The following is a 15619-nucleotide window of genomic DNA, read 5'->3' on the forward strand; positions in this document are numbered from 1 at the left end:
CTGTCTGCCTGTCTGTCTATCTATCTATCTATCTATCTATCTATCTATCTATCTATCTATCTATCTATCTATCATCTATCTATCTACCTATCTATCATCTATCTATTTATCTATCTATCTATCTATCTATCTATCTATCTATCTATCTATCATCTATCTATCTATCTATCTATCATCTATCTATTTATCTATCTATCTATCTATCTATCTATCTATCTATCTATCTATCTATCTTCTCTCTGTTTCTCTCATCACACACATACACACACACACACACACACACACACACGAGGGGGGGGAAGAGAAACAAAACTCCAGAAAGCATTTTATTGCCTATTTGTCATCAAAAGACATGAAATAAGGAAACCATGATAATGGTAGCCATTCACAGGGTCTGCTGTGTACCGGGGCTCATGCTTGGCACTGGCACTGTCAGCGTTCATGGGGACTGAGGTATAGAACGTTCCTTTGCCAGGTGCACTCCGTTGCCTGTTCTGCTCCACATACTCATCCAGATACCCGAGAATCAGTGAGAACCAAACTGGCAAAGCCCGTGTCCTCCAGGAGCTTACACTCTGGTGTAAAGGAAAACAGAAGTCACGAAACAAGCATGTGTGAAGAAAGTCAAGGCAACGAAGACAGAAATTACCAACAGCTGTGTCTGGACGGCAGCTGGGAAGGGCTGGCTCTCTTATACAGGCTCAGTGGCTATGGGGAAGGAGCATTTACTCTCTCAACAAATGCAAGCTGAAGCATTTTGGCTAGTGGCTGACTCGCTTGTATGAGAAGCTTCATGTTACTTACTGTGAAACTTGGTAGGGAGGGACCCAATGTGGGTCCTCTGGGTGACAGATAGATGCTAACAGGCAGTGCTGATAGACAGGGAAAGAAGTCGATGAATTCCAGGGTGGCCAAGGAAACATGCACCTCCCAGGGAAGGACGTGATTGGAGGGATAATGAGAGGGGCCCAGGATGGCCTCAAGGCAGTACATTTGCAGAGCAATGCAGTTGTGCGTTGCAGAGGTTAGGTTTCTGTCTGTAGGAACCACAGCATCTGCTGAGCCCGTGTATCTTCCTACAACGTGTTCCCAGCCCTCATCCTGTATTCTGTTTATTTCTTCTTCCAGAGAGCCAAGATCAACCAGGGTACCAAAGCTCCAGAAGAAAAGACAGCCAACACCATCTCCAAATTTGACAACAATGGCAACAGGGACCGGATGAAACTGACCGATTTTAACTTCCTGATGGTGCTGGGGAAAGGCAGCTTTGGCAAGGTACAGAGTGACTTGGTGGTTGCATCCACTTTGGATGGAAGGAATGTCCCTATGGTGGGAAAAGAGGTGAACATAGATAAACCCAGGTTGCAGCCTGTACTGAACATTGTGAAGAAGGTGAATAGGGGCTTATCTCACCTACAAATCAAGAGGGGACCCACTCACATGATCTGGGGAGGAGAAATGAGCCAAGAATGGCAATGAGCCAGCCATGCATTCAGAACAAGGAAGGAGGGGCTGAGAACATAGCTCAGTTATCAGAGTGGCTTGCCTAGCAGGCATGATGCCCTGATTTGGTCCCTAGCATTGCATAATCCAGACATAGAGGCAAGTACCCATCACTTCAAAATGTAGGCATCAGGAGGTAGAGATAAGGGGATCCTCCTCAGCTGCATAGTGAGTTCAAGGCCAGCCTGGAATACATAAGACCCAGTCTCTTGAAGTAAGCCAGAGCAAGGAAAGACTGTTCCAGCAGAGGGAAGAGCAGTGCCAGCATCCTGAGGTGGGAAGGGCTTGGCGCATTCTAGGTGTCACCAGGAGGCACTGGGACCATGGTGACATGAGCAGAGGACAGGAGGTAGCGAAGGGAAGCAGTGGCCTGATCATGCTAAGGGCCATGAGCTAGGAAGGTACGCATGGATTTTATCCACAGTGCAGCGGGGAGCCATTGGAAGTTTTTAAGCAGAGAAGTGACACAATCAGGTTTGCTTTTGGAAAAGATCACAGTGGCCATTGAGACTGGGAACAGTTCCTCTTGAGCAACAGCACAGTGAAGGATGACCCTGGGACTCATAGAGCAATCCTGGATGCTTTTATAGACACCGCGAGATGCTGTTTTACCAGAGTCGAGATTGTGTTATAAGTATTCCTGACTTGTTTAGTGTTGTTTGGAGTCTTTGAATCCCTGAGTGTGCCACAAAGATGTCTGCCATAAATCTCATCGCGTGAACTGAGGTGTGCAAAACATATAAATTTCTTTTTCGTCTCTGAAACTTAAGCAAGAAACCTGAGTTATCCTTGAGTCCCCCTCCATTCTCCATTTTTGTCCTTACACCACCCGTGCCCTTCCCTACTCCATACAGTTCAGTCGCCAATCCTGTTGGGTCAGTCAAAGCCTACTCAGCACCTGCTACCTCTACTCCATCTTCCACAGCATGGCCCTAGCCAAACCACTGCGAAAGCTCCTTACTGGTGTCCCTTGCCACCTCAGCACCCATAATCAGTACGCTCCTCGCTCAGCAGCTGCAGTGGTTTGTTTACTAGCTTCCTGTAAGTTAGTCTTCTCTCCTGCCACAGCTCAGATGCATTGTCTGTTCCATTCTCGTTCATGGCTTACGCTACCCCTATGATCTCGCCCTTCTTTGCTCCTTGACATCTTTACTGTTTCTTCTCCTGTTGCCCAGCCCATTCTAGATATAATGGTGGCTGCTGGGTGCCTGAATCAAGCCAGTTTTCTTCTTCCCATAGATCTTTGTTGACACAAGACCCATAGGTCTTTGCATGGCTGACTCTTCTAATTCACATCTCTACTGGGATACCACTTCTGTAAGGTCTTCCCTGACCACCAACTTAAAGAAGTTATCCATTAATTCTCTTGTTTGATGTAGGGTCTTGCTACATAGCCCAGGTTGGGCTCCAACCCATAGTCTCGCTGCATCGATCCTTCCTCATAGTGCTGAGATTTTAAGCATGTACCCCCTTGCCCAGGCATTCTCCATTCTATTTTCTCCTCTCATGGAAACTATTAATGGATGATACTCCTATTTACATACTGGTCTGTTGCTCTTTCTGCTAAAGTGACCCAAGAGCAAGACTCTTCCCTGTTATAGCCAACTCTGAATTTCAAAATTATGGACGTGATTAATTCAACATCTAGGTTTAATGCTTGTGTTTTCTATTGCCTATGAGCAGGTTTTCTGTTGAGATCCATTCAAGAGTCTGAAATGCTGTCTTAGACTTTGAAGAGCCTCAGGTTGGAATGAGAATGCAAAGAAAGGACAGACAGCCAGGGGGGTGGCCAAGGAGCCCTGAGCTCCATCAGGTTACACAGTAGGCAGCCGATTGTGGTCCACCCCCCTTGGGTGAGTTTTCCAAGCAGTGATGAGCAGTTTGGGTGTGGGGTGGAGACGCGTCCTGGGAGTAAGACCAGGGCTGTTTAGGGGAAGCAGTGAACTAGATTATGGTATCAGCCTGCTGCAACCCACAGAGGCTAGCATGTAGAAAGCAGTGGCCAGGAACAATGTAGTAACTGAGTGAGTGAACACAGTGCCTAGACAGGGTCAGAAAGGAAAGTAAACAGGAAGAGGGGAGCCACTTGGTGGGAGTGAAGGGCTCTATGGAAGCCTAGAGATGAAATATTAAGGGGAGAGTCAGGGTGTTTAAAATGTTAGGAAGAATGGATTTCAAAGTAAAGCAGTTTCCCCAAGGATGAAGGAGAAGGTGACCTAAAGGAAGAGGGAATTCTGATAGGCTGAGTCCAGTAGGGAGTCTTGTATTATGTCATTTCTGAGGTTTGACCTATGTCACATGGGTGGGCCTTGAACCTTCCTATTGTCCTTCTGCCTCATCCACTCAGGTGCAGAGATCACAAAGGAGCAACACTGCACCCAGTCTTATGTAGGAACTTCAAAAATTAAGTTTTGAGTTGGGTACAGTGATACACATATATAGCTACACAAGAAACTGAGCAAAAGGGGTCAAGGCTGGGTGGGCAGCATAGTCAGACCTCCAACTCATAGAAGATAAAATTGAGTCATACACAACGAATATGTGAGCACACATACACACATGCGCGTGCGCATGCGCGCGTACATACACACACAGAGTTTTGTGGATGTAATTTTCATACTATTATGCTCTCCCCACATAACCAATACAATCCTCCAGTGGTTTCTAATTTGTCACAACAATCAGCACAGTCTCAAGATTGTCACCACCCAAGAAACTTCATAATTACACACAGTCCTTTCTCATTTCTTTCTTCTCCAATTATATTTTAAGTCAGCCTTGTATTTACATGGCTTACAATTAAAATTATATTAAGAGTATAAACATTGGGGACTCTTGCTTTTACTCAAGTTTGCCCACTCCTGTGGCCCCTCGCTGACTCGGTCTCCACATGTGAACTTTTCTTAATTGAATTTGCTTCGTTCTAGTCTCCCCGGGCTCATTTACCATTCTTATTTTTGTCCTTGTTAACTCAAAAGTCAGTGTACCGTGCACATGCTTTTGATAACTTAACAGTATAGGCAGGAGAATTGCTGATGGAAAATGGAAATTCCATGGGGGCTTCTGGAAAGAACTGAGGCTGAGGTGGGGCTTAGGGGGGTAGTGGGAGAGTGGATCGTTAGGGAACAGTGAGCAAATAAGAGAGAATAGATCATATGTTTCCATGGAAACTGCTACAATAATTGAGAGTTCTCTTGCAGGCTGGAGATGTAGCATTAAATAAATCACAGACAGAATAACAGTCTATCATGAAAGCAAAACAGAATCACAAACACCTCTGTGATCACTTAAAGCAGAGCGATCCTTTGCTACTCTACGATGCCAACTCTGGTTTGGAATTAATGCATTTTTGTGTTCGAATGCCGACTTTGAGCATCTTGCACGCGCTGGCTAGGTACATAGATCAGTCCCCTTAAAGAGGAGAATGTGGCCACGAGTCTGCTCTCCCCCTTTGGAAGATGAAAAGAACCAGCCTTGGGCTTTGCGCCTCCCTCCCCCAGGTCCACAGTATCAGATCTGGCCCAGAAAAACCGACTCTCAACAAGCACTGCGATCATTTGCAGAGCCACTGACGGTGACACAAGCATTTTGCTGAGAGCTGTGAAAATGTCACAAGGGTGAAAGCAAGTGTGAGGCCATCGCGTTCCAAATGTGTGGCCCGCTCCTGGAAACCTGCGAGAGAAGCGTCATCTCGAGAGTTAGTTCATGGTTCTCGGGAAGGTTGTCTTAGTTGAGCAGTGCTGGTTGGTACGTTGGATTTTCTTAGAGATAGAGGTATCTGGAAGTTCCATATATGTGCATATGTAAAGAGGGAAAAAATGGACAGGTGACCGATTATCGTCTTTGCATGGCAAGCACCTCTTACAATACCTGCACAGCATAGACACAAGTCTTTTTTTTAAAATAATGGTATTTTCTATTTGGTCTTAGAAAGTTCCGTACATTTATGTTTCTATTTCATGCAGTACATGTTGATCGTATTCATCAATTCCCCCTTCCCTTCCTCTAACACTTCTAGTGCCCCATCCAAACCCCACCTCTTTCTCAACGTCATGTCCTTTTATTGTTATTAATAACCTCCTGCATCTATTGAATGCTGCCCACGTGTGTGGAGGGACATCCACAGGGGCAGGGGAAACCTACCAGATCACATCTCCAAAAAAGAGTGAATCTCCCTCCCTCAGCAGCTCTAGAGATGAGGCCTTGGCCCTTTCCCCCATCCTTGCGGTATTGTGACTGGCTTGATCTTGCACAGGTGACCACAGCTGCTGGGAGTTGATGTGAACAACAGCCATGCCATGTCTGGAAGTGAGCATTTCATAGTTCTCTCCCATACTGACCGACCTTACATTCTTTCTGCTCCCTTCTCTGCAGTGCTCCCCGAGCCTTGGATGAGGAGGTTGATATAAACGACCCGTGTGTACCTGAGAACTCATTTATACTCAGCACGTAGACCAGTTATAAGTCTTTGCATTAACCAGTGCCTACAGCAAAAAGAAGCTTCTCTGACAAAATCTAAGTGTATGTCTATGGGTATAAATATAGATACCTAGGAGGCAGTTAGACAGGGTGAGCATTTAACAAAGCAACAACAGTATGTTCCCCATGTGGGCCTCTGATCTTCCCAGTCATGGGCTTTTGATTTGGTGGAACTAGCTCAAATCCAACCCAAAAGCAGTTAGTTACCTCCGTAGCTGTCATACCACACTTGCACTAAGGGGTACCCCTCTCCAGGAAGGCTGGTTTTGCAGCATGTCCGGTCTAGTGCTGGGTAGGATCTGTACAACACCTTCTGGCACTGTACAAGTTAGACAGCAGGGAGGGGGGAGTGTCCTGGTCAGTGTGAATCAGATATAACTCTACACCACAGACTTGATGTCTCTCATCCAAAAGTGCCATGTTACAGACATCTGTTAAGTGATGAGGGCTAATATTGCTGTCTTCTGCAACTCGTGCACTTATGGTAATGTTACATATTGTTCAGATCTTTTTTAAAAGTTACACAGGAGCTGGGACAATAGATCAGTTGATGGTATTTGGGATACAAGCATGTGGACCTGAGTTCATACTGGTGGCAGGAACCTATATAATCCTAGCACCCGGGGAGGCAGGGACAGAAGGATCCCTGGGGATTGCTGGACAGCTAGCTCCAGATTCAGGGCTTAAAAAAAAAAATAAGGTGAGGGGCAATAGAGGAAGACATCTAGCATCAATCTTTGGCCTATGCTTGCATGTACATGAATACACATACACACACACACAGAGGGAGAAAGAGAGGGATAGAGAGAGGGAGAGGGAGAGAAAGAGAGAGAGAGATGCATGTATGCAGAAAAGTGAAGCCAAAAAGTTAGATGGGGAGGTTTTCCTCGTTCTCTTATATGTCTGACTCTTGGTTGTAGCAGGTTGTGTGTGTGTGTGTGTGTGTGTCTGTGTGTGTGTATGTCTGTGTGTGTGTGTGTGTGTGTGTTGCAAGGTAGAAGAGAACTGTATCATAGGCGTAGATTCACAAATATAAAGAAGTTGAAACCCAAGCTGGGGAAGCAGCTCCGCGGCTGAAGTCTTGCTGTGTAAACACGAGCCTGAGTGCAGAACCTCCGTAAAGTCGGCGCAGCCATGTGCATCTGTAATTCCAGATTCCTGTGCTGAGCAGAGAGGTGCCAGCAGCAGACTCTTGAAGCCACCGAGCCAGCTAGCTGTGACAAACAGCAAAGAGACCCTGACTGACAGTAGAAGGAGGTGGCTGGGGTTGCTCTTGGTCTCCACATGTGTACCCTGACGTGTGCATACCCTCACTCACACATAAAAATGCATACATACATACATACATACATACACACAACACACACAAACATTTAAAAAGAAGCTCAAACATAATACAAAGATCCCTGTAAAATAAAATAATATTTATTGCAACTTGATTGTTACTAGAAAAAATGAAAATAGCTTAAAATGTCATTCATTTAAATGAAGTTTAAATAATAGTGGTTTATCCAAGATACATTTAAACGAAGTGTCTTTCTCTGATTCGCTTCCTTTCACATTTATCCATTTTTAAACAGAAAAATGGGAACTGTGTAAGGAGCATCCACAATACCTACCACCTAGATTCTGCAATTACCAATTGACTTGCTTTGCTTTATCACATTTCTGTGTGTCCATCTGGACACCCTTCCACACCCTCCCAGGGCATTTCAGAGCCAGCGATGGACCTCAGTTCATGTTAATCTAAACTCTGTAGCATGCCGTCCGTCTAACCAGGGCACAATCATCTAAGCTCATATTTACAGTTAACAAAATACACATTTCTTACGTGCATGGTTCTGTACATTTTGAAATAATGTTCACATTAAAGCCAAACTGAAGGAGCAGGCTGAGCGCAGCTGTGGCGTGCTGGGGGAGCCTACAAGAGAGTGGCTCTAGACTAAATCACTGAAGGCCTTCCTGAGATAGCTCACAAGGATGAGTTAACCAAACAAAGGAGGTAAGAAATGAATGAGAACCTTGGTGCCTCTGCTCTGACTTAGGCTTGTTTGTGTAGCAGGCAGGACATGAACTCAACCGCTGGAACAAACAGACTCCCAGAGGTATACTAGCCCAGATACAATAGAAGTATAATTTAAGTCATAAATAGTCCAAGATGGGTGTCCCTGGCCCCTCCCACTCTCTCCATATGACAACTAAGGGACAGAATTCTTTCTGCCATATATGGGCCACATTAGTCTCACTAGCCTGTTCTCTACATTCCGAGGGTGGAGGGGGAGGACCGGGAGGAGGAGGTTCAAGCTGCTTCTTAACGGGCTTTGTTCTGGAAGTGACACACATCACTTCTGCCCACATCCTATCCGAGAGATTTCATTCCGTGGCCACGCCTCACTGCAAGGGAATCTGGGAGAATAATTTTGGTGGCCGGCAAGAGGTTTTACCGATCTTGCCTGCTTATCAGCTTTGGATGGGAGTCTCAGTGTCCCCAAAGACCTTCTGACCTTTTCCTTTGGAACACCCGGTTTCCCACATCCCATAAACAAAAAAATAAAAATAAAAACTTGAAGAGCCTCTTCCTGGTGACATTTCCTTGTGTTCAAATCATGGGACATGCCAGGTGCTGGAGCTGCCTTTCCTGAGCCCAGCAGAAGCCAGGAATAAATCAAGTAGGAAGAAGTCAGCAGCTTATGAAATTGAAAGGATAAATGGGTGAGTACTTAGACACTGGGCACCCAGGTACCGCATCCACGAGCGTTGAAAACAGCCGTTCTGTGGCTGAGTGTTCATCTAAGCAGATAACACAAACCTCCCCTCTTCTATGGCTTCATCTTCCTGGAACAGTAGCCAGGAGATCCAGTGCCTGGATGATCCCAGAAGTCTAAGAAGTAGACCCAAAGTGCCTAAAACCCCCCCAGAGTTCAGGAAGATGCCCTTCCGTAGTCAGAATTTAGCTGCTGTTCTCCAAGGTGCTGGCATGGACTTCTCCAGCTCAACATTCACACCACAGAGGCACACACGGAGATGCAATCACAGATCTGATTCGACAGTCGTATATTTATGTGTTCTAGGACAGCCTATTAGTGAACGGTGATTTTGCTCTTGTACTGCAGCTAGTGTGAGTGTTAAAGTTATGTTTTAAGTTTTAATTGCTGTGCCTAAGATCCATAAAACAAAAACGCCTCTACTCTGTAGCCCCTTGCCCAAGGACAGATACTTCCTGAGATGCTGGGGGCTATTGTTTATGTAAGATAACAAGCCACGTGTTTTCGCTCCCCTAGAGAAGTTTGACCCTAGTGCATCAGATGTGCTCGATCACATGTAGGTAGGAGGTACACAGGCAAGAAATATGTCGAGATATATGTTTGCCCCTAATTGGACCTGGTGAGAAATATGTAGCCTTGTGGGTTTGCCTTTGTAAGCCTCGACAAAATGTGACTTGTTGCCATTTTCCGGAAACCCTGAATGGACCTGGCCAGGATCCATCATCCTCGCCAGTGTGTAATTAAATCTTGCTTCAAATTTGGCTCAAAAATTGTGGTAATGGTTTTATACTCACAGGGTGGACTTGACACTAATGCCAGTGGCATGGATGAGGAAAACAGTCTTCACATCCTGTGCTCACATGTAGTTTGCACCTCCCTGGCCACTCTGTTTCAAACACTGTGGAGTCTTCTCTGAGAGTCTGGTGTGGAACATCTCAGTCTCCCCTCCACTTCGGATCCTTTCCTTTGGAGGAGGCTCATGCATCAGGATCCTCTGTTCTTTCAGCACCCTTCCTAGGATTTGCATCCTCCTTGCTTGTTTTTTGCATTGAGTGGATATAGAGAGTCAAGCTGCTCCTTTGAGATTTGCTGCTTCACCAACTACTCTGTCTTCATCCTTTACAAAGTGATGCCTCTGATTACCAGCCTTTGGCAGCACCTGTCTTAGGTGTACATCACTCGGAAGATCTACCACCTAGGTTATGCTTTTTGTTTGCTTGAGAAAGGGTCTATCCACATAGCCCTAGCAGTCCTGGAACTCATTATGTAAGCTAGCTGGTCTTGAACTCACAGAGATCTGTCTGCTTCTGCTTCCCTAGTGCTGGGATTAAAGTTGCGTGCCACCATGCCCAGCCCAGAGGTCAGGCTTTTGAGAGCAGAGGGAGATAATTCATTTTTAGAAGTGCCCACTGACATCCATAATTAATGATTCAGTTGCTCAGAGGTGCTTATTGAGTATTTACTGTGTACCAGACTCCTTTTCAGTACAGCAGCAACGCCTGTGAACAAGACAGACAGAAGCATCAGCCCTTACAGACTTATACTCTACTGGTGGTGACGGTAATGGTGACAATGGTGGTGCCATCACTTTGAGGTCTTATGGTGTGTCACAGGGCCTCATAAACATTCTGTGTGGATTAGCTACCAGTTTTTCTATGGTGTAGCTATGATCATTCTCCATTTTAAAGGTGACAAACCAAGATAACAGAAGACTGGAGTAATTGGTGAAGTCACAAGTTTGTAAATGCCATTTAGTAGGTCAAGTTTGATTCGGAAACGCATAATTTGTGACTTTTGTGGTGTTTAGGATGTGTGGTGGTTTGAGTAAAAATGGCCCCAAAGGCTCATAGGAAGTGTCGCTACTGGGTGGTGTGGCCTTGTTGGAGTAAGTGTGGCCTTGTTGGAAGAAGTGTGTCACTGGAGAGTGAGTTTGGGGGTTTCAGAAGCCCAAGCTAGGCCCAGTGTCACCCATTATCCTGCTGTCTGTGGATTCAGATGTAGAACTCTCGGCTTCTTCTCCAGCACCGTTTCTGCCCGTGTACCACCTTGCTTCCTGCCATGTTGATAAAGAATAAATCCTCCAAATCGTAGCCAGCCCCAGTTAAATGCTTTCCTTTATAAGAGTTGCCATATCATGGCATCTCTTCACAGCAATAGAACACTGACTAGCACAGGATGGAAGCCAGGGCCATGAGCATGTTAGGCAAGTATCCCACTATTGTGCTATACCTCCAGCCTTGGTTTGGGGCTCATCATGGCTTGATACTGAATCCGCACATCCCAGCTTATCTCCGTGTCTACAATGTCCATATATTTGAATAGGATAACAATTTCCCCACATTTTCTCACGTTCACCCTAAGCGCCATTTCTTCAAGCTGCTGAAGTACCGAGAAGCTCCCTCTCACCCACCTGTCCGTGGACCAGTGTGTGTCAGTGGGATTCCTGAGAGTGTTCCACAAGTACACCTTCCCTCCCACACCCTCTGCCCTCCTGCACAGGCTTTCGCATCGTGAGACCATCCGGCTCTCAGAGCAACTCTAGCAGGAGCAGCTGCGCTCAGGCTTTTCCTTTGCAGTCTTGACCACCGTTTGCTCAGTTCTCACTAGCCGTACTACCTTGCTCCACCACCCCCGTTCCCGTCATACTCCCTCATCGCCTCTCACGTTCACTGGACACAGACTGTCAGGGAGGTATGTGCCATGGCTTCCATGCATCATGTGGTGTTAATTGGCAACTATCTATTCTGCTAGATAGTCACGGATAACAATTCTGCCCTATCTATGTAGAAATTTAAGTGAAAAAGGCTTGGTGACTCCTCCAAGATGTGATCTTGGAGAGTTGTTTGTGGCTTGGAGGAGGCTGATCAGAACTTGCGATCTGGTTTTATGATTCCAGTTGCTTCTTACCATCTTGCAATAATACTCTTCTCCACTTTGGGGTGCACACGTCTTCCCAATTCCCCCCTTCTTTTTTTCCTCCTTCCCTTCCCTCCCTTCCTCCTTCCTTTTTCTCCTCCCCCTCCTCCTCATTCCCCTCTTCAGGACAGGCTTCTCCATGTAGTCCAGGCTACCCCAGCACTCACTGTATACTCCAGGTTACCTCCAGATGTAGAATCCTCCTGTCTCAGTCTCCTGGGCTGAGCTGCAGCACTCCTTTTTCTGAAATAGTATTTCCAAAATGGCTACCAGAGCTACACAGTGACGTAAGTGTATTATTCCTCCTTCGGGGGAAAAGAGTTAAAAATTCTGTCTTGTGATAGCACTAATGTAGACTAATACCTTAACATCGCATATTAAAATATTTGGCCCGATCCCACACACCAGAGTTTCTCCCCTTGTGGTTTCATGAGCCCCCAAGATGGGGGTCCTCAGTATTGTGCCAGGCATGACCGAGGGAGAAGGCAGTGCCAGTTTCCACAGTAGCACCCCAACAGCCAGGGGCTCCACCAGAGTGCTCTGTGGACACAGGAGAATAGTCCAGATGCAGCATCTTGTAGCAGGTGCAGCGCTGAATTCTGACAGGAGGAACTATCCTGGGGAGATTAAAGGGGCGTTAGTTCCCAGCAACAATGGAGACCTTCTCTCCTAAAGTCTTTGAGTCCCAGCTGTGGGAGTCCATCCTCATTTTAATCTCATTAGTGCCATGCATCCACGCACACACGCATGCATACATACATTAGACGTGGTTATATAACCTTGCAGACAAAAGCGCTCCCCTTTCTTCACCCTCTTTACTATCTTCCTGTACCATATGTTAAATTGCTTTATCATATGGCTCACAGGAGCTGAGAGGCTTTGCTACCTGTCCCCTTAATCCTCTTCCGGGGAACCTCTCGACATTTGCTGTCTGATCTTGGCTTCCTGCTGTCTCTGTAGTTCTGTCCCAATTACGGTGCCTCTCCCTTCGGCCCCCAAGCTTCCATATGCAATTCTGATTGCACTACGATTTTGCAGGCTCATCTTCCTAAATCACTTTTCCCGATTTCCCAGGTCCCTGCTCAACAAAGTGACTTGCCGCTTCGGTCCTCGGAAGATAGTGAATTGAAAAACAAGATAAAGTTCTTTTCTTTCTCTAGACAAAATTAATTACATTGAGGAAAATTAAATATCAAGAATTTCAGCTTTGTAATGTTTTACCTGCTGCAAATAGATGGTCAGGGGAGCAAAGGGAGTTCAGGACCGGAAAGACGTGGGCACAGGGCGCTCACCCACCACCCTCCTTCCCACCACTGACCTTCTCTCTGGCCACGCACACCTCTTCCAGCACTTTCAGTGGTGAAATCCCAAATCTCGTCTATTCTAGACGTCTAAAATACCAGAAAGGAGAATCTAATGACCTCAGGCAGCTCAGTGATTCTTATCCAATTAGCTGTGCCCGAGAAAGAGGGGACAGCCACACCTGCAGAAGAATGGTGGGGACACGCTTTCTGAAAGTGTATTTGGTACGGGCAAGATCTCTAAGAGGAGAACCGAAATGACTGACCTCTCTGGTCAACTAGGCAAAGGGAGAATTTCCTTTAGGTTTCTATGTTCTTTTAAATATTGCCTGATTCTCTGAGGGAAAATGCCACCATATTAAATCAAGTCATCTCACTGAGGGGCCATAGAGCCCATGAACATGGAAACTGCACAAGATTTAATTTTCTAGGCATGGTGATACACACTGCAAACCCAGATCTCAAGGGATCACAAGTTCAAGTACATAGTGGGATTCTGTCTCACGAAAACTAAGGGCTAGGTATGAAGCTCGCTGAGCCATCGAATAGCATGCCCAAGGTGATGGGTTTGATCCTTAACACCACAAAGCCGTGGTGAGTGGGGTCCGAGGAGAGAAATAAGAAAACTGGACTCTGGTCCAACTTTGGAGCTTCCACAGTTGCTGTCTCCCTGCATCTCACGTGCATCTCTTTGCACCACGGCAGAGATCCACAGCGTGTTCTAATAGGGCATCTATCTTCTTTTCTACCACAAGCATGATAGCAGAAAACAGGGGACTACAGTCATCTAATACAGAACAGGTATTTAGGATATGCAAATGAGGACGATACTTAGGGTGGCATGCCTTGCTTCACCCCATCCTAACCCCCAAGTGTATTGTGCATTGTGTACTGACCACATGAAACACCGCTATAGAAATCAATCCTCTACCCCCGCCCAATGGGAGCTCATCTAAGTATTTCCGGTGTTGTCGATTTAATTTGTGGCGTGGTCTAACGAGGTAGGGCTAGCATCATCTCCATTTTGGGGATGCAGAAATAGAGACTCAGGCAGCAGAGGGAGTGGAGTCAAACCCAGTGAGCTCTCACAGCATCCACTGTGCTCAGCGGGATCCACTTCTGCCTCAGAAGCTGCAGGCTCCAGCAGCAGTGGTCTGTCGTGTCAACAACAAAGCCAATCTTATGCCCATAAGGCAGATCTGATTATAAAAGAAACAGGCTTTCTTTGTGCCCACCTAATTGTTTAAGTGAATGACAGACCCTTAAGGGTTTCGTTTCATCGTCTTTGGGTAGAAGGCATCAATTATTGGCTTGTTTTCCCAGGAACAATCTACGAAAACAGTCAAATTAAATCTGCTTTTATTTTAGCCCTTTAGCTTTGTCAAGCTTAACGTATAACTCGAAGAAATGACTAAGCCAGACATGTCACAGAGTTTATTTATTTATCAGGCAACTCTGTTCTCTCTCTCTCTCTTGCAAGAACATTTCCATAGGAAATTTTAAGTGTGCAGTTCAATACTTTGTATATGGAATGCATTAAAATCTCTAGTACTTCCCTTAGAATCGAAACTTTAAACATTTCCTCATTCCCACATTGCCCCACCCCAGTTCTTGCCAGGGACCATCTCTTAGGTGCTGTGAAGTCTGATGATTTTTAGGGGCTCTGGATGAGAGCCTACATTATCTGTCCTTTTGTGTCTGGCTTGTCTCCCTTACCGTAAGGTCTTCCAAGTTGACTAATGTTTATTTTTAGCTCCAAAGAAACCTTCAATAACTAATAGTGATCCACGCATTTCTAATAATGCCAGTGATTAGAGGTGTTGCAGGCTTGAGGGTGGAGATAACATTTCTTCATATTTCTTACTGAAACTCAGTTAAGCATTTGGTGTTAGACACAATCAAGCATCTTCATTAGGAGCACAGGCAACAGTCTCAATGTCAGCCCCCTTGTTTCTACTCCACCTCTTTCCTGCAGCTTGTGAGAGTCGTCTCTCCCATCCTTAGTGGCCCCTGTTTAAGGAGTTTGCAGGAGCCAGATATAACCAAGCAGCAAGGACCTCCATTCTAAACTTCCCTTCACACTTTCCCAGCTTTGTTTGTGCGAGAGGATAAAGCTTCAACTAAACTAAACCTAAAGCACAGCACCGCAGCTTCATTTAAAAAGCTAGAGGGTCTGAAGAGCTGGGAGCTGTTCAAAGTGCATGCCACGTAAACACAAACACGTGAGTTCCAGCCCGGGCGAACAAGTACAGTCCTGGGCATGGGGAAGTACACTTGCAATCTAAGAGATGGAGGGTGGAGACAGATGGATCTCTGTGCTAGACTAGTAAGAGACCCTGTTTCAAAAATAAAAGGGGGGGGGCTGGAGAGATGGCTCAGTGATTAAGAGCATTGCCTGCTCTTCCAAGGGTCCTGAGTTCAATTCCCAGCAACCACATGGTGGCTCACAATCATCTGTAGAGAGGTCTGGCGCCCTCTTCTGGCCTTCAGGCATACAGACAGAATATTGTATACATAATAAATGAATAAATAAATAAATGCATATTTTTGGGGAGCTGGAGAGATGGCTCAGTGATTAAGAGCATTGCCTGCTCTTCCAGAGGTCCTGAGTTCAATTCCCAGCAACCACATGGTGGCTCACAACCATCTGTAATG

At 45.9% G+C, this 15619-nt stretch overlaps 1 protein-coding gene across 1 annotated transcript in view; it reads left to right on the top strand.

Moving 5' to 3' along the window:
- The window catches only part of Prkcb (protein kinase C beta), a gene marked incomplete at its 5' end in the record, with an annotated part of 346450 nt that overhangs the window by 255559 nt on the left and 75272 nt on the right, over nucleotides 1–15619 (top strand). The window contains one exon of the mRNA XM_026778194.1: nucleotides 1129–1275. Within this exon, the coding sequence (XP_026633995.1) occupies nucleotides 1129–1275 (147 nt within the window). The remainder of the gene's footprint in view (nucleotides 1–1128; nucleotides 1276–15619) is intronic.

The sequence above is a fragment of the Microtus ochrogaster genome, unplaced genomic scaffold (assembly GCF_000317375.1).
Source record: "Microtus ochrogaster isolate Prairie Vole_2 unplaced genomic scaffold, MicOch1.0 UNK111, whole genome shotgun sequence".
NCBI classification, from domain to species: Eukaryota; Metazoa; Chordata; class Mammalia; order Rodentia; family Cricetidae; genus Microtus; species Microtus ochrogaster.